We start from the raw sequence: 22,469 nt of genomic DNA on the forward strand, positions 1-22,469 counted from the left end.
GTGTGTTTTTTTTTTTTTTTTTTTTTTATGAGCGCTGCCAATGAGGAGCACCGCTCGCGAGTCTGTAAACAGGACGGGAGCGCTGCGAGCGAGCGGGGCCGCTCGCTGTTTACCTTGGCAAGCCCTGGCCCCAGCGTGTCCGCGGCATCCCTTAATTACTGTTTACATGCAAATATTAAATTATACCAAAAAGACCCCCACCCCTGCAAGAACGTCTCCAAAAGTACAGAAATACATATTCAGGGTCAACCTTATCTGTCCGCAACAGTCGCCGCCGCCAAGATATGTATTGTTTTGAATCACAAATGTTCCCGCATTGTACATAATCTTCATAATTGCTTAATGCTGTTGTCCAAGGGCGTTGGGATGGAAGCCTGCTGCCGCGATCTGCATAATAGCAGATGCTCAGATATGTAAAACTCACCTTGTGTGCTTTCAGGGAGGACAACAATAAAAATAATAAAAAAATAAAGGGCTGTGAAAAAGAGTTTGTTAAGGGCTGCTGCACGAGCGCATTGAGGAGCAGATACGCTAAAGATCAATACATTGACGACTGGAATGGTGTTTGATACTTCACAGCATATATCCTGGCCACCTCTGGATACCATGAAATTATGCTGTCTTTGAGAGTCATCCAGAAAAAGACAAACGATGAATGCGTTGGAAAAACATTGACATGGCACTATAAATCAATAACAACAGTTTTAAAATATATCTACGTTAGGCAATTTTTTTTACTTTTTACGTTACTATTTTATTTTACTTTTTTATTTAATTTAGTGGGTCTAGTTTGTTGAACTCCCATATTTCTGCATGGGGAATGAAGAAAGGGGAACGACTCCTCCACTAGTAAAACTGGACCACAAAAACTCTCATTGATCGTGCACATTGAAAAATGGCAGCACGGTGAGACAGTGGTTAGCATCCGCTTTCAGTCAAGAGGTCTCGGGTTCCAATCTTGTCTAAGTTCCTTGCTCTTTCCCAAAAACATGCACGCTCGATTCATTAAAGACTAAATTGTCCATCGGTGTAGATGTGAGTGTGAATGGTTATTTGTCTTTTGGACACAAGTGACTGACTGGCCACTCGCCCCAAAGTCACGGAGGCCATTGACCACAAAACAACAGTGTAGTTCTGGTACTCCAGAGTCTCTATTCAGTCAGCTCCAGGATAACATGCCAAAGTAAATCCAGGAGACCCCGTCTTTCTGACTGATGCAAGTGATGTGGTTTTCGCAGAAGTAATTCTGATTCTGTACACCCAAAACGCCTGTACAAGGTAATGCGATCCCATAAAGAAGATTTGCTTGATTGGGTGTATTTTAGTCCAAATATGTAGTGTGATTATTTTTGCCTTTGAAGTCCTGTTTTTTTCCGATGGGCATTTGAGAAAAAAAACAAAACAACAACAACAAAAAAAAAACAACGTTAAAGACACTTCCCTGACATTGATGCTCTGCCTATCATTAAAAGTTTTCTTGTCTTCATCTACGCTGACTTTAATGCCGCGTGTTGTGTTGGGTCCTCCCGGTGTCCTTGGCGCTTCGCAGCTTCAAACGGGGTGCTGACTACCTGACTTTTTTTTTTTTTCCTGGACGAAGGAAGCGAGATCATTAGCCATCAGAGCCCCTGAAATGTGACTTGGCAGACAATAATGCTTTGTGATCAAACAACTTGTCAGTGCGTGCCGTTGAAATGAAAGAGTGCAGAAAAAAAATAATAATTCAATAGAGGATCAATCAAATTTCTTCTTGCACCATGTGAGCAGGAATGCTGATGGTGCAAGAGCGGGGACGCGGGGAGTTCATTTGGATATTTGTTCTTCGCTCATGAATGTTCCATCGCGTGACACCAGCTCCCCGCTAATCACATTTCACTCAGGTGGGTGGTGGTGGTGGTTTGGTGTGGGGGCTACGGGGGGATGCTTTTAGGGACGTTGAAAAGAGAGAGGTTCTTTTTAATCTTTGAAATGCCTCAAAAGTGACAGAATGCTCTCTCCTGCCAAGACGGAGAGCGTCGGATGGGGAGATAAATATGCTGTGGTCAGCTAAGTGTATCTAGTGAGCAGAGAGGCAAATTTAATAATGCATTATCATTCACTGGCGAAGGTGAAATCTGCCTGTCCATCAGGAGGCTCGGCCCTGTTTCATGTTACCCTTCAGTGCAAATGAACAAGTGCTTTACTCAGCCAGAGCAGAGATGCACACGAGGCAGTGCGCAGAGCCCCCGCTAAATATGGAACATCAGGAAAAAACAAAAACACTCCGGAGATGAATGATCAAGCGCCTCAATTCCAAATCCAGTTTTGATTGTAACACCGAAAGTTATCTTAAGACACTTTTAACCCTTGTGGCAGGTTTTGGAGTCGTTATATTTCACCCTAGCTGCCTTTAGTTTGTTTTAACGGAACTCTGGTTGGTTTCCCGGTTTGGTGCGGTTCAGTTGGAAACATGGCAACACAGTCAATGAACGCTGGTGCAGATAAATACAAACTGTCTAAGAGCAGGTTTCGGTATTGAACAAATCTCCTCCCAGGTATGAAGTAAATGGGTATGAAAATTTATGGTAACATCAATGAATTTGACGTTAGTAACAAAATGGTAGACCTCAGCGATATTCATAGATACTGACATCCTGTTTTTAACGTAAATATGAAACCTCGAGATTGATCATTATTCCGTGGCCGGAAATATTGACATACTCCGCCTTGTTCCTAAACCATGGCGACTAATGCAAATAATCCCGACTGGAATTTCAGCAACTCTGGAAGATGGTTGCAACTCATTGGTGGCAAAACACTGCCCCCGCCACATGGGATTTACACGCATGGTTCGATGTACATGGATGTGGCTGGCATTTCAAACACTCTCCCAAAAAAATGAAATGATGTCAAGCCGTTTGATGTCCGGAGTGAGTTTTATGGCCAAAGACTTTCAAATCTCCCCCCGCCCCGTCACCACCGTTTGTCGAGGCTACCTGCTGTTTTCATGAGACAGAGGCTTGTAGGAAGACTTTTTTTTTTCTCTCGTTTGAAGCTGTTCAATTAGTCACATGTAAGATAGCTTTATACTTTAAACATCATCTAATCTTACTCCTTGCTTTTTTTTTTCCATCCAAGATTTTTTTTTTTTTTTTTTTTTGGACCAATGACAGAAAAAAACAACAACAACAGCCTCAGACCATCTGGCCCATCTGCGTTGGGTGACACAACTTCGGAAAAAGGCTTGACAACAAACAGCCTTTGTCCCGCCACGGTGTAGATGACATTGCAGCGTCTTTTCGGGAAACCTATTTAAATGGAGTCCTTTCACTGGCGTTCCCCGCTGCGCCCGAGATTAATTGAACGCTCGGCCAGGATCGTAAAGATCAAACAAGTGGGGGCGATATCATTAAACCATCGGAATGCTATCTCTAAACAAACCGACGTGACAAACGGGGCCCTAATTAAAAAGCCGGCCATAAACAAAGCCTCCCGAACAATAGTTTATATTATTCATCTAACGCATCGTGTAATATCATTACAGTCGACTATATCTATCATTAATTTTATTCACTTCACTTAAAGCTTTTATTGGAATTACTTTGGTTATTAGTTAGTTCTTAATGTATCGGACGGTGGTGGCGACCATCTCTCTTATCTCGCGGCATAAACCTGTGCATGTTATTCAAATTGCCTCATTTATTATGATAGCTTCCTCATGTAAATTGTGCTGACTGCTCGCCCTTGCGCAGTCCTCATTAGACTAATGAAAAGCTTCAAACGAAAAAACTAAACAAGCTGCCAAATAAAAGGTTCCGGGGTTATTATGAAAATTACAACTGTGCGAGCGGCGAGGAGCTCTCTTCATTAATTCATGCTCAGCAAATTGCTAACTAATTTGGTTGCACTCCTCTGCATTAATGGGTTATTTTATGAAAAACTAAAAAATAAATAAATATGTATTTTTTTTTCCCCCACAGTGCAAGACCTCACAACAGAGCAGAATCCTAATCAAGTCGATATATCGGGAGTTGACAACACGGTGAGGTTAAAATGAGGGAGGGTGGTCTGGTTTGACTGTTACCTGCCATTGGTTCTTTTTTTTTTTTTTTTTTTTTATGGTTCCCTTGTGTCCATCTTCGAACCATATCGAAACTAAACTGTGTTAACGTTGACTATAACCTTGACCCCAGCCCATACTTGGACACATCTTCACGTCACAACTCAAAAGAGATTTGATTGGACTCCGAACAACAGCAAGAAGCAATTTAATGATTGAAATATTCAACGTGTTGATGCAGAATTCAAATTTTTTGAATGAATCTGTTTACCAAAGCCTCTGGCAAAAGTTAATATTGAAGAATGTTTTATTTTAGGAATATTCAATGCTCTTTCACTGAAGTACTGTTTTTATTATTTCAGTGAATGTGATATTGTTTTGGAAATGCCCAGAACCAATCAAAACCTATATACTTATAACAAAAGCAACAACAACAATAATAACAATTAAAAAATAAAAATAAAAAATAATAATAAGAAGAAGAAATAGTGATAGTTGTAGTAGTAGTAGTAGTGTATTCGTGTAGTTGTTGACAAATGTTTTACAAAGTACAATGTATATAAATACCTAAAGATTTTTGGGGAAATAAAATCTAATCAATTTTGTAGTGGTTTTGTTTTTTCAATTGTGTAAAACATTATTCTTTTATATTTTTTATTCCACAATCTATTTTTTAAATTTTGTATAAATGGTAATGAAGATTGGCATAAGTAGCAGAAAAAAAAAATCAGAAATACACAAACAGCCGCTATGTCCTTCAAACATTAAAATGTGGCAATATCGAATATTTTGTTATGTGATTTGCCGGTGATGCCCAGTAGTCAAAGCCAGACATTAAAACAAAAACAAAAAAAGTAATTGCATGCCATCCATCCTGTTATCCAAGATTCATACCACTGCACTATAAGGAGGATCTGTTCAAAACACACACACACACACACACACACACACACACACACACACACACACACACACACACACACACACACACACTTTAGGTGACCCATAAATTGTGTTCATGATCTTGCTAATTATTCCGATGCACTGCTTCGCAGGCTGCGAGTGAAGGGCTAATAGTGATTTTCATGTCAGACTATCCAACAGGGAGCAAAGTGGATCCCGGTGATGATTTCCACAGTGGTTCTCATATCATTATCACCTCGCCCCACCCCGCATCACCCAGAGTGCAGCATTGCAACCTACTCTGATCCCTTTAAACCAATGGAGAATACTACAAATCTATTATTTGCTTCACTTTCTATGACAAAAGATCATTTTTCTTTTTTTTTCGTGACGTAATTAATGAAACTATTCAAGCCCGGGTGATATGACCGGGGTACATCTCTTGAACATGTCCCCTCCCATGTGTCAAGCAAATGGGAATCAGAACCTATGGTCATATCAATTAATTTGACTTTTGTAACGAAACCGGTAGACCTCCACCTCCTAATTTAGATCAACGATATAAATGGAACACCTTCATAGATACTCACATCCTGCTTCAATTTGAATATTAAACTTCGAGATTGATCATTATTCAGTGACAAATTCGCCTTTTGCACCATTTCGTCACACTATTTTTTTTTAATGGATTGCCGTTTTTCGGCAATTCGTGTTGACATACTCAACTACAAATGGAAGGAAGTGCTTATTATTCAATATTAACACATTTACAGAATCCTTAAATATTGCCACAAAATGTTACCAGTGTGTTAACTCAAGCGGAAGTGTAGTTCATTACGTTTTTTTTTTTTTAATAAGATAGGAGTCAAACAAACACATATATTAGCTCCCCTAAACATGGATGCACGTAGAATGCAAATCGGCCCTTAAAGATGTCGTCATTGTAGATTAAACATCAGCTTTACAATTGGTTTACAACATGTGGCAATCTCCACACTTAAAATGCATTTGAGAGATGACTCCAGGGTGGCTGTTTTGGTTAACAATGGAGTTGAAATGGGCTTTGCAGTTATGACATTTGCAGTTAAGTTATTTTTGCATGGGCTTTACAAATCAAGATAATTATAGTTACTACCTCATTTATTTTCCTGATAGGAAAAAAAAAAGTAGGCTTTTATTTGTTTTAAGTTGATGATGCACCCAGTGACTAATCAAGTACTGCCCAATCTGTGGGCTCTATCCAAATACCACTGAAAATGTCCATAAAAAGACAGACAACTACCTTGCAGCATTTAATGTTTTCATAATGACTTGGAGATTAAAACCTTTTTTTTTTTCCCACATCACCTTTCACTTTTTTTTTTTTTTTTAAGATCCATTTTCAGATTAATTTTCTGACCTTTAATTTGTATTTAACAAGCTCTGTTATCGGACAATATTTTGACCTTTCACACCTTGCAATCCAGCAAATAGCTTGAGGCGGTACCTTCATATATTATAGTTCCTAAAATAGTGGCTCCTACTCTAATACTCTAATTTGAATCAATTGATTCACAGAAATAAATGGCTCCTTCAAATAATGGTAACTTCCATAGACGTAGTTGGTTCCTCAAATTCTGAGCCTATTCGCTGCACACCAAAACAGCAGCACCACGCAACTTCAAATTGTGGACACTTACTGTTAGTTGAAAAAAACTTCCCTGTACAGTATTAAGTATGATATAATGTACGTTTCATGCTAGTCGACTCTGATGTGATCATTGCACAATGTTGCGTGCATCAAATTTGCTTGCTTTTAAATCCTCATTTAATAATTCAATTTCACCCCCCCAAAAATACTGATGAATAGAACCCAACTCACCTTTTTCTGCATGCATCCTCTTCACTTCGTGACTCATGTCATGGGCCAGGTCTCCCTCCTTAGGCCCAGGCGGGATGTTGGGGGACAAGCCGAGCAGGGCTTGGTTCATGGACAGGCCGTTGTGGTGTGGTGCTGTGGACAAAAAGGAACCCGGGCGGCCATAAGGACGTGTCTTCAAAATGCAAATCATGAGCCACAATTTGACGAGGATACGTACGTATCCTGTCTGAAGAGCTTTCCGTATGGGCGGGCGAGCTGGACACACTGCTGCTGCGGTGAGACGACGGGTGACTGCCGGGCCTTCGGTGGTCCTCTAAGGACGGGACAGGGGAGGGACTATCCTGAATGCGCTCCTGCAAGCCCTGCAGTGACAACACACAGCCCTAAAATAAATTCAGTAAATTCATTAACTCCATAACAGAAATCCCTCATTTATCGTGGGTGTAGTGTTTTTTTCAGGCCCAAGCATTTAAAAAAATATGTATTTATTTAAATGTTTTCTTACATACAACTGACAGTTTTTAGAAATACTGTATGCCCTGCGATTGGCTGGCAACCGGTTCAGGGTGTCCCCAGTCTACTGCCCGAAGATGGCTGGGATAGGCTCCAGCACCCCCCGCGACCCTTATGAGGATTAAGCGGATCAGAAAATGAATAAATGGATGTATAGAATGTTTTGTGATATGGTGGGTTTTGTCATGGAGAAAATTTGGCAAGCTGTACAGTGATGGGGCACGGAGACTGTTGACATGAATCTACAGTCCCTTAGCCAATCAGGATGCAGAACAGAATGCAGTGTAAAAAAATGTTTCCTGTAAAGAATTATTTGCTACTTTTTATACTGCATTCCTAATTAATACCATTATTAAGGGCTAAAATCGCCCAAATATATTTCAGCTGTTTTTTTTAAAGCATAGTTCCCCATATTGCTATCCGCTTAGAACTTTTGGTCGGGTCTTTCAAGAACCACAAAATATTGTGTCAGTTGACTCTATAAGCGGGAAACGTACCAAAAGAAAGAGTAGACATACTACTTTCACAAGAAAAACAATTTCAAGCTTTCAAACATGTCAAGCAGAATCGTGACTGAATTTGTGGCTTCGGTGTAATCGTTTACTTTGAAACCACAAAAACAAGATCAAGAACGGGCTTTCCCCACCGCGACACATGGTCTACTCTGTTTAAACCATGCATAATTATACATCATCTATTTGACTATGATGTGACTAAACTTGTCCAACTTCTAACATACTGCCATTTCTTTCCCACTCAATGGACGTGACAAGCCGAGAATTCCCTTCAGCAAGTCCTTACCTTCTACTCAAAAGCAGTAACGGTATTGATCTCTGATCCAAAGTGATGAAACATTATCACTGACATAGATCTGTTAGTTACTACAGTAGTTTGCAAACATGCGTTTTGCAGACAAGCTGGGTGAGACCCTCGTCCATGCCTAACTGCTGAAAAACATACAGTACTGGACGGACATATACAATGATGGCAGTCAACGGGTGGATTCCAGTTGACGAGAATAAACGGCGGTGAATGAGTGAATGTCTACATCTGAGGCGTTCAATGTGTGCAGTCATTTTTCAGTGACTTAATTTTGTCAAATCAGGGCGAATATGGAAAAGAAACCTTTGATGTGTTCAATAAGTGCACCTGTATAAAAAGTTACCTTAATGACAGAGGTGACCATTCTCGAGGGTAGGCTCTGGCCCTGTGCCGCAGCGGCCATGTTGGCGATGGTGCTGAGATGGTTCATCTGGCTCATGGCCATCGTGACGGAAGCTGGAGGCAGGCTGACGGGGATCAGCGGGTGAGGCATCATCATAAAGGGCAGTTCCAGGCCTGAGACGACGTGAAGAGGAGGTCATTGGTTACTCAACGATGCGTTTCATCACCAAAAGGGGCAAGCGTTGCCGAAAGATATTTTCCGATGCTGCAATTCTCACCCATCAAATACCCCTTAAAAAGTCCAATAACACTTAAGATGGAGCAATTGAATAATTCGCCGTGTTAACATAACTGACATCAATGTTTTACTATGCGTTAATAATAGAGAAGCAATGCAATAATAATCGAGAAGGGGGGGGGGGGATCAAAACTATCCACACAGTCGTTCATGCACCAAAGTTTACACTGCAATAAAAAGGAATCAATTATTCTCCGCTGAATAAAAAATATGGGAACATTATGGAAATTATCTCAATATTTAAATATAAAAAACGGTCTTAAAAACAAAGGCAATCTTGAAAGCCACCATTATTAGTTAAGCACGCTAATGATGAATGCAATCTGAGGTTATTATATCGGCCTATCAGTGGGCATAATGAAGGAATTTACTCCCTTTCATGTGTGTGTGTGTGTCACACACACACACACACACACACACACACACACACACACACACATATATATATATATATATATATATATATATATATATACACATCCACACACACATTATTCCATTTCGGGATGAGACATATCTTTTAAATTATTCAATTGCAGTCCGCCGATAGACGCCTAATTGGGGGAAATTGAAGACGTTTAAATGGCAAAGAGAGTGGAATAATAAAGACACTGCGGGGGGTTCATAGTTAGCAGCGCGCCGTGCTTCTTTCATGAAAACAGGGCAACTTTTAGAAGGTCACAGTTCGGTGTCTGCGCACCCCTCCAGCACCCCGCCCTTCCCTATCGTCCGTCCCCACTCGCCTTGATGGGGACTTTGAACGGCTGAGGATCAAACGTGACTGTGAACAGTTTGGTCTCATTCCTGTGCCGCTCGCTTTAAAGGCAACCTCATAGACGCTCAGATACTGATTGAGCTTTTTTTTGTTGTTGATTTTTTTTTCCTTTCTCTTTCTCTCTCACTTGGCAGACCAGTTCAAGGTAAAAAAAAAAAAAAAAAAGCTGATATGCAGAAAAACAACTCTGACAAAACATCAGTCGTTAAAGGGCAAGGAGATCTACATGGCGACAACTCGAAAGAGAAGGACACTGGTTGGAAATGAAAGGGCTCCTTTTTCCAAAAGCAAGCATTGATTTCCATAAGAAAGATGCCTCGGCGGAGAGTATTCGCAAACAATATAAAGGATTAAAGCAAGCACCTTGTATCAGTGCTTGGACTGAATCAATTACCGCGCAGCAGGCAGAGCTCAATTAAAGCGTTCCCCCCCCCCTCCCCGCCCAAAAAAACAAAAAAACAACAAGGGTCTGATTGGGGGGGTGCTTAGTATAGGACATCATGGAGAGGGTTTTGGCAACCCATTCAAGGCTCCTCAGGGGCCGCTCAGGTGGGATGCATAACACCCAGGGCCAAGCGACTCCTCCCTTTCCAAATATACAGAGAACTCGCCACCACTTGTCCTTCAGGCGAAACAGTGTACCTCTGTTCAGGGTATTAGTGTCATTTTCAGCAGCTGCCCAGCACCTTTCATGTCCGCCTTGTCCTAAAAAGCCCAACCCCACTTAAAGTTCATTGAAAGGAGTGAAGGAGAATGTGCCACAGGCCAACAAACTTTATTTTGTCGGAGACTGAAAGGATCTATGGGAGCATAATTGCCAAAATTCCTCAATGAGAAATGACCAGAAAATGTGCCGCCCAAGTCTAATGTCCAAAGTCTAAAACAAAATATGTGCAACTGTAGATCATTGCCACAACTAACAAAACCATCTGATGCAGACTGAATTAGAAAGCCTAATTTCCACCAAGCAGTGTGAGTCAGGTCAGTTTGGCACGGTACATATTTTTCAGTATTGCCATAAAAAATTGATTAAAGCTTTGCCATTCAAGATAAGACGGATTTTTTTTTCCTTCAAGTTAAATGTAAGCTCTTTTTAGGACCAATTTAAGACCTTTTTTTTCTTTTTATCTTCATACATATTTCACAGCCATATGGGCAAAGGAAAAAAAACATCTGTGATTTTGTGTTAATTTGTTTCTCAAACATGGAAATGTGGAATGCGTGCACAATTTATAAATGCAGCATGTTGAGTAGGGTTCTCGGCAACAGCAGCACGGCACAGATAAAGAGCGGAGTAAACACAGGCCAAGTAGAGGTGTGAAAAATCAGAACCCCTGACCTCTGAGCACACGAAATGTCGACCGCAAGAGGCAAAATGTGCGAAAGTTGCCAACTGACAACAAATATAAAGCATAAAATACTAAATAAGTCGATATTTTGTAGGCTTAATCAGCATTGTGTCATCTCTTTTCGTCGTGGTTTGGGTGGAAAAAAAAAGTTACGCACGGCAGCTTTAACTTTAAAGTCACCGCAAAATTGAAGATACCTTTGCTATTGCAATTTTCAACCACAGAAGTTAAGAAGTGATGAAGAAGCGAATTCCCGCGCTTCGTAAACAAAGCGTTTGGAATCATTTACCGGAAGTGAGCCTGAGGGAGCCGCAAAGGTGAACTCCGATGTGCCGTCATTAAAACAACAAATCACTTAATACCGACATAAACAGCTCAGCTATTATACTCACGCCTGGCTAAGCAAAGATCGGAATCGGCGGGGACGAACAGAGTGAATTAAAACAGCCCTCAGTGAGAGTGCAATTACTGCAAAGGGCTTGTTATGGCAAACTCAAATTGCATATTATCCCCCAAAAAATGCCAACCAAAGAAAGAAGATTTTCAAATGGCGCTGTTGTCTACGTGGTGGACGGGAATGATATCGGGCACCATCAGTCGTAATCTAAACAGGAAGTCTCCCTTTCTGCGGACAAATATATGAGAACAAGGAAAGCGGAAGCCTCTTACTCTTTTAACTTTGCTGCAGGGAGATTTCCCCTGACAAAAATTAAACTAGATCCTACTTGGCACTTTATTATCTCTTCAATGGAATGATTTATTGTTTGTGGAACCAAGGAAGCACAAAGAGCGAAGGAGGAGATTACATTTCCAGCTAAAGCTCAAGCCTGATCTCGTTTTCCGAGGAATAAAAGGAGGGAAAAAAAAGGTTCCCGACAAACAATAATGTCAGCTGTAATTGATCAGAGGTCGCCGGCTGAGCCCACAGTAACGGTGCACTATTTAAGCGACAATCTGCCCCGACGCTTTTCAGACGCTGGCTAATGAAGCTGTCTGTCTTGGGCTATTTACCTTCTCTTAACTGGACGGCAGGAGATGTACTGTAAGAGACAGCGCCGGAGAGGATCTGTGAAATAGGACCTGCACACGCCTGAGGAATGTCTAATTGGTTGGCGCCGGCCAAGCTTGGGATCTGGCGCTAATTAAATGCCTTGTTTAAAGCCTATCTGTCTTTGTTTGGTGCGTCAGAACACTGCATCCGAGACAAACATTCCTGGCGGTTATGCTTTGAGTTTGATTTCAATTGGACGAGACAAAAGGGCCGACGTGTTTGACCGCTAAGCTTTTTGGGTTGTTTGGTGTTGAGACGCTTCTTCCGTCCCTCTGATCCAGTCAAACTCAACGTGTAAAAAAATGTTTCCTGTAAAGAATTATTTGCTACTTTTTATACTGCATTCCTAATTAATACCATTATTAAGGGCTAAAATCGCCCAAATATATTTCAGCTGTTTTTTTTAAAGCATAGTTCCCCATATTGCTATCCGCTTAGAACTTTTGGTCGGGTCTTTCAAGAACCACAAAATATTGTGTCAGTTGACTCTATAAGCGGGAAACGTACCAAAAGAAAGAGTAGACATACTACTTTCACAAGAAAAACAATTTCAAGCTTTCAAACATGTCAAGCAGAATCGTGACTGAATTTGTGGCTTCGGTGTAATCGTTTACTTTGAAACCACAAAAACAAGATCAAGAACGGGCTTTCCCCACCGCGACACATGGTCTACTCTGTTTAAACCATGCATAATTATACATCATCTATTTGACTATGATGTGACTAAACTTGTCCAACTTCTAACATACTGCCATTTCTTTCCCACTCAATGGACGTGACAAGCCGAGGCGGGGACGAACAGAGTGAATTAAAACAGCCCTCAGTGAGAGTGCAATTACTGCAAAGGGCTTGTTATGGCAAACTCAAATTGCATATTATCCCCCAAAAAATGCCAACCAAAGAAAGAAGATTTTCAAATGGCGCTGTTGTCTACGTGGTGGACGGGAATGATATCGGGCACCATCAGTCTTAATCTAAACAGGAAGTCTCCCTTTCTGCGGACAAATATATGAGAACAAGGAAAGCGGAAGCCTCTTACTCTTTTAACTTTGCTGCAGGGAGATTTCCCCTGACAAAAATTAAACTAGATCCTACTTGGCACTTTATTATCTCTTCAATGGAATGATTTATTGTTTGTGGAACCAAGGAAGCACAAAGAGCGAAGGAGGAGATTACATTTCCAGCTAAAGCTCAAGCCTGATCTCGTTTTCCGAGGAATAAAAGGAGGGAAAAAAAAGGTTCCCGACAAACAATAATGTCAGCTGTAATTGATCAGAGGTCGCCGGCTGAGCCCACAGTAACGGTGCACTATTTAAGCGACAATCTGCCCCGACGCTTTTCAGACGCTGGCTAATGAAGCTGTCTGTCTTGGGCTATTTACCTTCTCTTAACTGGACGGCAGGAGATGTACTGTAAGAGACAGCGCCGGAGAGGATCTGTGAAATAGGACCTGCACACGCCTGAGGAATGTCTAATTGGTTGGCGCCGGCCAAGCTTGGGATCTGGCGCTAATTAAATGCCTTGTTTAAAGCCTATCTGTCTTTGTTTGGTGCGTCAGAACACTGCATCCGAGACAAACATTCCTGGCGGTTATGCTTTGAGTTTGATTTCAATTGGACGAGACAAAAGGGCCGACGTGTTTGACCGCTAAGCTTTTTGGGTTGTTTGGTGTTGAGACGCTTCTTCCGTCCCTCTGATCCAGTCAAACTCAACAGGAACATTCCACTACGCTGGCTAAATGGAGCGAGTCACCGCTCGATACGAAATTCAATCTCGGTCTGCCTTTAATTGAGCGCAGCAAAGTTGTATTCTTGCATAGATGGGATGAGACAGTGTACACTTCAACAATCTTTTTTTTGGGGGGGAGGGGGGTCATATCAAGAATAGAATGACAAATATGGCGTTTTTGGCAAATTACGTTCACTATTACTGGGGATGGCACATTAACTTAAAATTCAAATCTGTCAATAGGTCCGAATGGTTGTTTGTCGATGTTTGCTCTGCCATTGGCTGGCTACCAGTCCAGGATGTACACCGCCTCTTGCCCAAAGTCAGCTGGTCTCAAGTTCACCCACGACTCTAACAGAGCGCAGTAGAATATGGATGAGTGGGATGGATGGAAACAGTGGAGTTGGAATAATCGTTTACCGACCTGACATTTACGTGATATATTAATGACCTTGCAGGGGGGAAAAAAAAGTATGTCACTAACATTTGAGTACAATTTCATTCACTCACTGCTTTTCATCCATCCATTCGTTTTCTTCGACAATTCATGTTGAGGGTTCACGGGTGAGTTTAAGTCTATCGCAGATTGCTGTCTTTGGGAAAATGCAAATGGCACCCTGGGCCGGACTGCTAACATATTGACACACAGGCTTTGAAACACTCCCATCCACACTATCGCTGAGAGAGAAATGTTGATGCATGCAAGTCAGAAGGTTGAACCACGACCCCATCTGTGATCTGCAAATTTCTATGCAAAAAAAAAAAAAAATGTTTGGAGAAAAATATTTTTCTTCAAGAGGAGAATCATCTCACTGGAACGTAATATTGGTTACAGTCATGTAAAAAATGTTGGAATTAATGTTCCTGATGTATTTAACTTTAAGCAAAAAAATTCAAAATAATTGTCAAATTTTTGAGTCAACATTTCATAGCTTGATGAAAGAACTGCAGAAAGAAAACAATCACTTCATTGAAATGATTGCAAATTCTATTATTTGTAGCACATCATCATGTACTGCAATTTTCTGGAAAATAGTTGACTTTGAACACTCGTCCATGATATATTAGTGACTGCACCAAAAGGCCTTGAAAGAATAACCAAATGCACACAAAAAAATAGTTGTCAGACTATTCTACACAGTGCTCTACGATTTTCTGCAAAAGCATGAGACATCGCACAGAGTCTCAAGTATCGAGGTGATGGCGGGCGAATTTCCCAGAAGCTCCTTCACACTCTCTCCTGAAGGGCGTAAACAAGGCAGTCCTCATTTAAGTGTCAGCTTATAAAATGCCCCCATGTCGTATTCCGGCAACAAAGGTGAGGTATGAACAGCCTTTGTTGTGGTCATATCAAGCATTTGCGTGAACCCTAAGAGGAAATGAATAGCGAGACATTTGGCGGTCTGTTGCACTAATCAGCTCTTCATCTTTATTAGAACTGTTCACGACGCTGAAAAAAATTACCGGAGCCATCGTTTTTGGGAGCCTGGCGGATACGACTTCAAACGTGGAGAACCTCCATAAACGTGTTGTGCTGTCTGGAGTTATGCTACCACTTACAACGCTTACATTACGCACAGACGCACACACGCAGATGGCGGGTCGAGTCCAGGCAGGCGAGTCCTGGTTCTCATTAAAGTGGGAGGAAGGTATCCGGCTTTGATGTTGCCACCCACAGCCCCGGAGTGTCATTGAACGCACCGCGGAAGAAAACCTTTTGTGTTGACGCACTTAATGTTGATCATAAAGCAAACATGTTGCCTTTGTTAAATACGTCCTATGCGCGCGCGCGCGCGCGCGCACACACACACACACACACACACACACACACACACACACACACACACACACACACACACACACACGAGGGAACGGATGCCGCCAAGACGACATAAACATGAAACCTCAGATAATAACGCACTATAGGTGCACGCGGAGACGACCCGACATGAAACACATGCAAACGCTATGCTTTGCATTCCACAGGCCAGATGGAGACAAATTAAGCTGAGGTGCGTCAACAAGCTGAATGACGGTGGATGAAATTTCCTTCTAAAATGCTGATGATATTTCAAGCCTTTTGCAGCACCTTCATTTCTACAATTATAATGCAAACTTTTGCAATAGGGGCGCTTGGATTTTTTTATTTTGTATTGACTTGCTTTTTTTAACATTCAGTTAGTTTTGATTCATTTTTGGAGCAGCTTTGTTAATTTTTATTCACATTTCTTAATTGGTTTTAGTATTAGTTTTGGGGGGGAGGTTGTATTTGTCAAGTGGAAGATTAAAAAAAAAAATACAATTATAATGCAAACTTTTGCAATAGGGGCGCTTGGATTTTTTTATTTTGTATTGACTTGCTTTTTTTAACATTCAGTTAGTTTTGATTCATTTTTGGAGCAGGTTTGTTAATTTTTATTCACATTTCTTAATTGGTTTTAGTATTAGTTTTGGGGGGGAGGTTGTATTTGTCAAGTGGAAGATTAAAAAAAAAAAGGCACCAAGTGCTGTGTAATAAAGGAAACTACCACTGTTTGGCCTTGCTTCTTCAGGATGAACATACACCAATATGAAATTAATACATTTAAAATGAACCCTAAAAGCTCATGAACGATATTCATTCACAAAGATGAAAACAAATGACATTTTCGCTCTAATTATTGTCACTTTTAGTTATTTCTCTGAACATTAGGTGGAGTTAGTTTTTGTTTTGTGAAAATATTTTTTGTTTTTTAATACATGAACGAACATGGTTTTCATGTTCATGGATAAAAAGCTGAGCTACAGCCCCGATAAATGGACACGTGAGTCCAGAACATTCAGAGATATTTCCCCACCCCATCAAAAATAATACTTAACCCTTTCATACACTCTGCAACCTGATAACACGGTAAGCTGTCCACTGTAGTAACCGATGTCCCTGAAATGGTTAATAAGAAGTTAATTGGTCATGAGTTGATCCAAGAGTTAGTTGATCGGTCAAATACCCGTTCTGAGCTCAACCACTTCATTTTCAAGCATCGTCATACGCAGCATGTCCAAATGCGGGGACGTTAGCAGAGCCGCAATAAGAGAGAAAACATCTCCGATTTGACAAGCTGTAGAATAATTGCTTTCCTCGGCGAGGCGGCGGAGTGTAACATGTGGTCGAAATTATCAGCCTGACAGAGGTGTTTGTCCTTTAAGTGTATCGGGCTAACTTTTATGGGATCATTTAAAATCCCGGCGCTCTAATGGCATCCATTCTTAAAGAGGAAATGGAAAGATCCATCATGCATGTGACAGAGGAAAAAAAACGTTCTTCCTATCTTTTGAGTAGGAAATGCAAAACACGTTTTGGCCTTCTAGCGCAAGCCACACGTTTGAGCTGTCTGCTCTTTGCTGGGAATGTTAACGGACATTTATTGACCATCCTCTTTTTTTCAGTGAAAATGTTGATCTAACTGAGGGTGCAAATGGTTTAAGAGCCTGAATTCAATGCAGGCAATGTGGGTTCAGTTCCCACTCAGTGATGGAGTGAATGTGAAACTGAATAGCTGTCCAGTATACAGTATGCCCTGTGACTGACTGGCGACCAGTCTGGGGTGTAAATCTGCTTTTTATTTAGAGTTGGCTCCAGCTCTCCTGTACCCTGAACATGAAAAGCGGAATTGGAAATGGATGGTAAAAAATGTTGAAAGGTTCGAGAAAATAGTTGGGTTGGAACATATTGTGGTCATATATCATGAAAACTTTGGTTGGGGTAGGGGGGGCGTGGAATAGAGTATTTAATCCAAATTCAATTCCATTCAATCCACCCGTGCATGCTGCGAACTGACAAAATTTACATTTCGGACATACTTGCTTTTTTTAACATTCAGTTAGTTTTGATTCATTTTTGGAGCAGGTTTGTTAATTTTTATTCACATTTCTTAATTGGTTTTAGTATTAGTTTTGGGGGGGAGGTTGTATTTGTCAAGTGGAAGATTAAAAAAAAAAAGGCACCAAGTGCTGTGTAATAAAGGAAACTACCACTGTTTGGCCTTGCTTCTTCAGGATGAACATACACCAATATGAAATTAATACATTTAAAATGAACCCTAAAAGCTCATGAACGATATTCATTCACAAAGATGAAAACAAATGACATTTTCGCTCTAATTATTGTCACTTTTAGTTATTTCTCTGAACATTAGGTGGAGTTAGTTTTTGTTTTGTTAAAATATTTTTTGTTTTTTAATACATGAACGAACATGGTTTTCATGTTCATGGATAAAAAGCTGAGCTACAGCCCCGATAAATGGACACGTGAGTCCAGAACATTCAGAGATATTTCCCCACCCCATCAAAAATAATACTTAACCCTTTCATACACTCTGCAACCTGATAACACGGTAAGCTGTCCACTGTAGTAACCGATGTCCCTGAAATGGTTAATAAGAAGTTAATTGGTCATGAGTTGATCCAAGAGTTAGTTGATCGGTCAAATACCCGTTCTGAGCTCAACCACTTCATTTTCAAGCATCGTCATACGCAGCATGTCCAAATGCGGGGACGTTAGCAGAGCCGCAATAAGAGAGAAAACATCTCCGATTTGACAAGCTGTAGAATAATTGCTTTCCTCGGCGAGGCGGCGGAGTGTGACATGTGGTCGAAATTATCAGCCTGACAGAGGTGTTTGTCCTTTAAGTGTATCGGGCTAACTTTTATGGGATCATTTAAAATCCCGGCGCTCTAATGGCATCCATTCTTAAAGAGGAAATGGAAAGATCCATCATGCATGTGACAGAGGAAAAAAAACGTTCTTCCTATCTTTTGAGTAGGAAATGCAAAACACGTTTTGGCCTTCTAGCGCAAGCCACACGTTTGAGCTGTCTGCTCTTTGCTGGGAATGTTAACGGACATTTATTGACCATCCTCTTTTTTTCAGTGAAAATGTTGATCTAACTGAGGGTGCAAATGGTTTAAGAGCCTGAATTCAATGCAGGCAATGTGGGTTCAGTTCCCACTCAGTGATGGAGTGAATGTGAAACTGAATAGCTGTCCAGTATACAGTATGCCCTGTGACTGACTGGCGACCAGTCTGGGGTGTAAATCTGCTTTTTATTTAGAGTTGGCTCCAGCTCTCCTGTACCCTGAACATGAAAAGCGGAATTGGAAATGGATGGTAAAAAATGTTGAAAGGTTCGAGAAAATAGTTGGGTTGGAACATATTGTGGTCATATATCATGAAAACTTTGGTTGGGGTAGGGGGGGCGTGGAATAGAGTATTTAATCCAAATTCAATTCCATTCAATCCACCCGTGCATGCTGCGAACTGACAAAATTTACATTTCGGACATGAAAAAAAGTGCAGACTTATTGTCAATAATACAACAGTACATTATAACAATTTTATGACGGGTTTCCGTTGTGTGGCAGCACAATAGATCTTGCGTAGCCAAGCGTGTTGAGCATTTTTTTTAAATTCAGAATTGTTTGTAATTGTTTTGTTTATTTCTATTGTCAGTGTGAAAGCATTTTTTATATCTCTAATTCTGTGGATTATGTCTCGTGTTCCTGTTCATTCACATGTTTTGGGAGGAAAAAAAAAAAGCAACCAAAAAAATGGAATTGTTATGGCGCAAGAAATCTTACGAAAAAAAAAACATGCAAAACACGTTTTTGTCTGCCTTGAAGCACTTTTGAGTTGTCTTGTCTGGCTCTTTGCTGCAAATGTTAACGAACAGGGCTCCATAATCATGCCATATGCTTGCATGTGGCAAATCTCATTAGAGTAAATGACCTTTACCAGGCAATGCCAACATCCCAGCACTTGATAACGGAGAGCACAGGAGACAATGGCGGCTCCGGTTAGCGTCTTCACTGTCGGACAGCAAAACGGGTTCCCGGGAGGAACGGCTCCTCTAATTTGGGCCCATTTTTTATATTTGTGTCACGTCACTCCTGATAAATTTGCCGCATCAGGGGGGAAAGAGAGCCAGCGATAAGCGACGAAGGCGTGAAGAGTGCCGTGGACAGGAGTGGAGAGTGTTAGCAGGGCGCAGATATTAGCAGCTGCTGTTACTGCAGCGGCTGCAATATATTCAAGGCCAATCAATAAAGCTCCAGCAGACAGTGACACCCAAGCAGACAGAGGAATCATTTTCATCTGATACTTAGCAAAGGCTCCCCCCTTTTAAAAAGATTGCTTTCAGTCAATGACAAGCCGTTGTCATTTGACTAAGGCTCCCCAAATGAAATATATCGACGACCGTTATCAATCACGGCCCACTCCGCTGCCAGATCGCACAGGCAGGAAAATGGACACTTGGGAGCGGATGGCTGTTAGGGTTTCACGTGGTCATCGCGTGCATAGCATGTTTTTAATAAGACCAATTTGCAATGACAAGGTTTATCTTTTTTTTTTTTTTTTTTTTTACAGTTCCAACACAACCAAAACAAACTGCCGGCAGTCAAGGTTCATAGCGTCTGACAAGTAAAAGTGCATATCTGCAAACTTGGTGCTTGTTTTTTGTTGTTTTTATTCCAGGACAGGATTTTTGTTCATATTTGTGAGAAAAAAAGGGGGATTAAAATGAGTCCATTAAAATGGCAAAATCGCTGCAATTGAAGGAGTCTGAATTAAAGCACCTTGTGAAGCTGGATGGGATCCTCCACTTTATATGACAGATAATACATTTGTTAAGCAGTGTATGGAGTATGAAATCCAGTTATCATGCAACAATTGCAACAAAAATACATTTTTAAAATGTTGAAAACAACATCAATAAATACCTTCAAAGAATAAAAGAACAACATCGGATCCTTGTTGTATAATGGTCCCAAAACTCGACGTGCTTGAGACTATGAATGGTGCCCAATGAACAAGTTTACAGCGTGACAGAAGAATATGTCGTCGTACAACAACGGGGGGCGCACGCAATTGCCGCCATGTGCCCTGTTTGTCAAATATATACTATGTCTTTACGAATAAAGTCATAATTTTAGTCTATAATTATGATTTTGCTGCCATGTTAGCATAGGGTAGGCGATGACACATGTAAACGTCACCGCCCTGGAATGGAATCCTTTTGAAAACAGAAGACCCCCTCTCTGTATCTGCTTTTTGTTGGACCGTGACGTGATGCTCTATGCTGCTAGATAATTTAATTTGTTCTCTGTGTTTATTTCCTTGCCATAGCTGGATTGCAGATGATCAAACTTAAAAGGGAAGTCAACCCTACAATATTCTTTGAAATGACTAAAAATGGTTTCCTGAGTTAGGTCATGTGACATTTGCTGAATTCATCTTCCACAAATGCAATATGAATCAGAATGTCAGGTTTAGATGAGTGGGGCTGCAAAAAACATACTATTGGAAAGAACTTTTTGGGGTTGGCTTACCCTTTAACTGGAGCATTTCAAAAATTGTAATTTTTTTTTTTTTTAATATATCCCTTATATCGTTCTTATACTACTGATATTAATGACGATTTGCTGCCATGATCTCAGTTCTGCCTAAAAGAAAAGTAGGACTGACAAGCTGTGGCTGGCCTGATGCAGTAATCTAATTGACACTGACTCAAATGGCACAATTACGATTTTATCTACCATGTGGCCCAATTTGGATCATGGTCATAACAACATTAAAACAGAAAACGCCGCATGGAACTCAAATGACAATCAGACACAAATTGGATATTTGCTGACTGTTGTATATATACCGTATCTACTTTCAAGGCAAGCCTGGCATGATCAAAATACACCCACACATCTTCCCAAACAACAAACCTATCGTGATTTTTTTTTTAGGATTTATGAGTGCCAAGGTTGACACTATAGTGAATTGTATTTGACCATACTCTACATGTAATAATCAGCTAACATAGGCATCTAATTGCAACTGGGGGACCTGCAGTGTAAATGCAGCCTGATTGTTTCCTGCAGTTAGTTGACGTGCACAATAATAAAATAATAAAAATGACCAGTCAAGTTGTCACCCATCATCAACATTAAAGCTCATTCTTGATTAATTGGATAGATTAATTTGGAGCACCAGGATGCGGGGGCGATACGTCTACTCCACTGTCCAACCCCCCCCCCCACCCCCCTCCTCACTCTTCTTCTCTGTCAGCTCGAATTTAGCGGCGCAAGGCGCTGACCTTTGCGAAGTGAAGAGATCAACACAATCTGAAAAGACAATGTCACATGGTGTAAATGTGATACGCGCAATAAACGACATTCAACCTTTCGGCGGCGATTCACAGGTTTTGAGGCTGTAATGCAGAGAGTGATTGCGCGGCGATGTAAAGCAGTTTACGCAGTGAAAATGGCTGCGACATCAGAGACGCGATCATGCTTAGAAGGGAACATTAGCATGTCGGCACGTAACGTTACACCACACGCAAGTGTAATGACGTGGTGATTACAGCGACAAAACAATTTTCTACGGTGATTGAAGAGAAAAAACGCAAATGGTCAATGATTTTGCCTAATAACAAAATGAAAGAGCTCCTCCTACATTTCCATGTGATGGGGAATGTTACAATCTTGCACGTAGTTGACAGATTTAGAACATTTACAATGTTAATGATGATGTAATTTCAAACAAATTTCAGTGCATAATGCATAATAACCAATGTTTTCAGTTCACTACGAAACGAAAAATTCTACTTCCTTTCTGTGCCCGAAAACAACAGTTGCTTCATAACTTTATGAGACCTACTGCCATCAACAATAATGACAACGTCACACGAGAAGTGCTTACATGTGGACTCCTTCGATTTCAGTGAGCCTTCAACATTTGATCATTTTGACCAGGAATGAG

The 22,469-nt window shown here is 40.9% G+C and overlaps 1 protein-coding gene across 3 annotated transcripts in view; it reads right to left on the reverse strand.

Moving 5' to 3' along the window:
* dachd (dachshund d) overlaps positions 1-22,469 on the reverse strand; it is a 146,066-nt gene that overhangs the window by 31,099 nt on the left and 92,498 nt on the right. For 2 of the 3 annotated variants that reach the window (XM_019882372.1, XM_019882370.1), the window contains exons 4-6: positions 8,482-8,654; positions 7,021-7,186; positions 6,804-6,935 (exon numbers count right to left, since the gene is read on the reverse strand). In XM_019882372.1, the coding sequence (XP_019737931.1) occupies positions 6,804-6,935; positions 7,021-7,186; positions 8,482-8,654 (471 nt within the window). The remainder of the gene's footprint in view (positions 1-6,803; positions 6,936-7,020; positions 7,187-8,481; positions 8,655-22,469) is intronic. The other variant, XM_019882371.1, reaches the window with a different exon arrangement.

The sequence above is a fragment of the Hippocampus comes genome, unplaced genomic scaffold (genome assembly GCF_001891065.2).
Source record: "Hippocampus comes isolate QL1 unplaced genomic scaffold, H_comes_QL1_v1.1 scaffold111, whole genome shotgun sequence".
Lineage (NCBI taxonomy): Eukaryota > Metazoa > Chordata > Actinopteri > Syngnathiformes > Syngnathidae > Hippocampus > Hippocampus comes.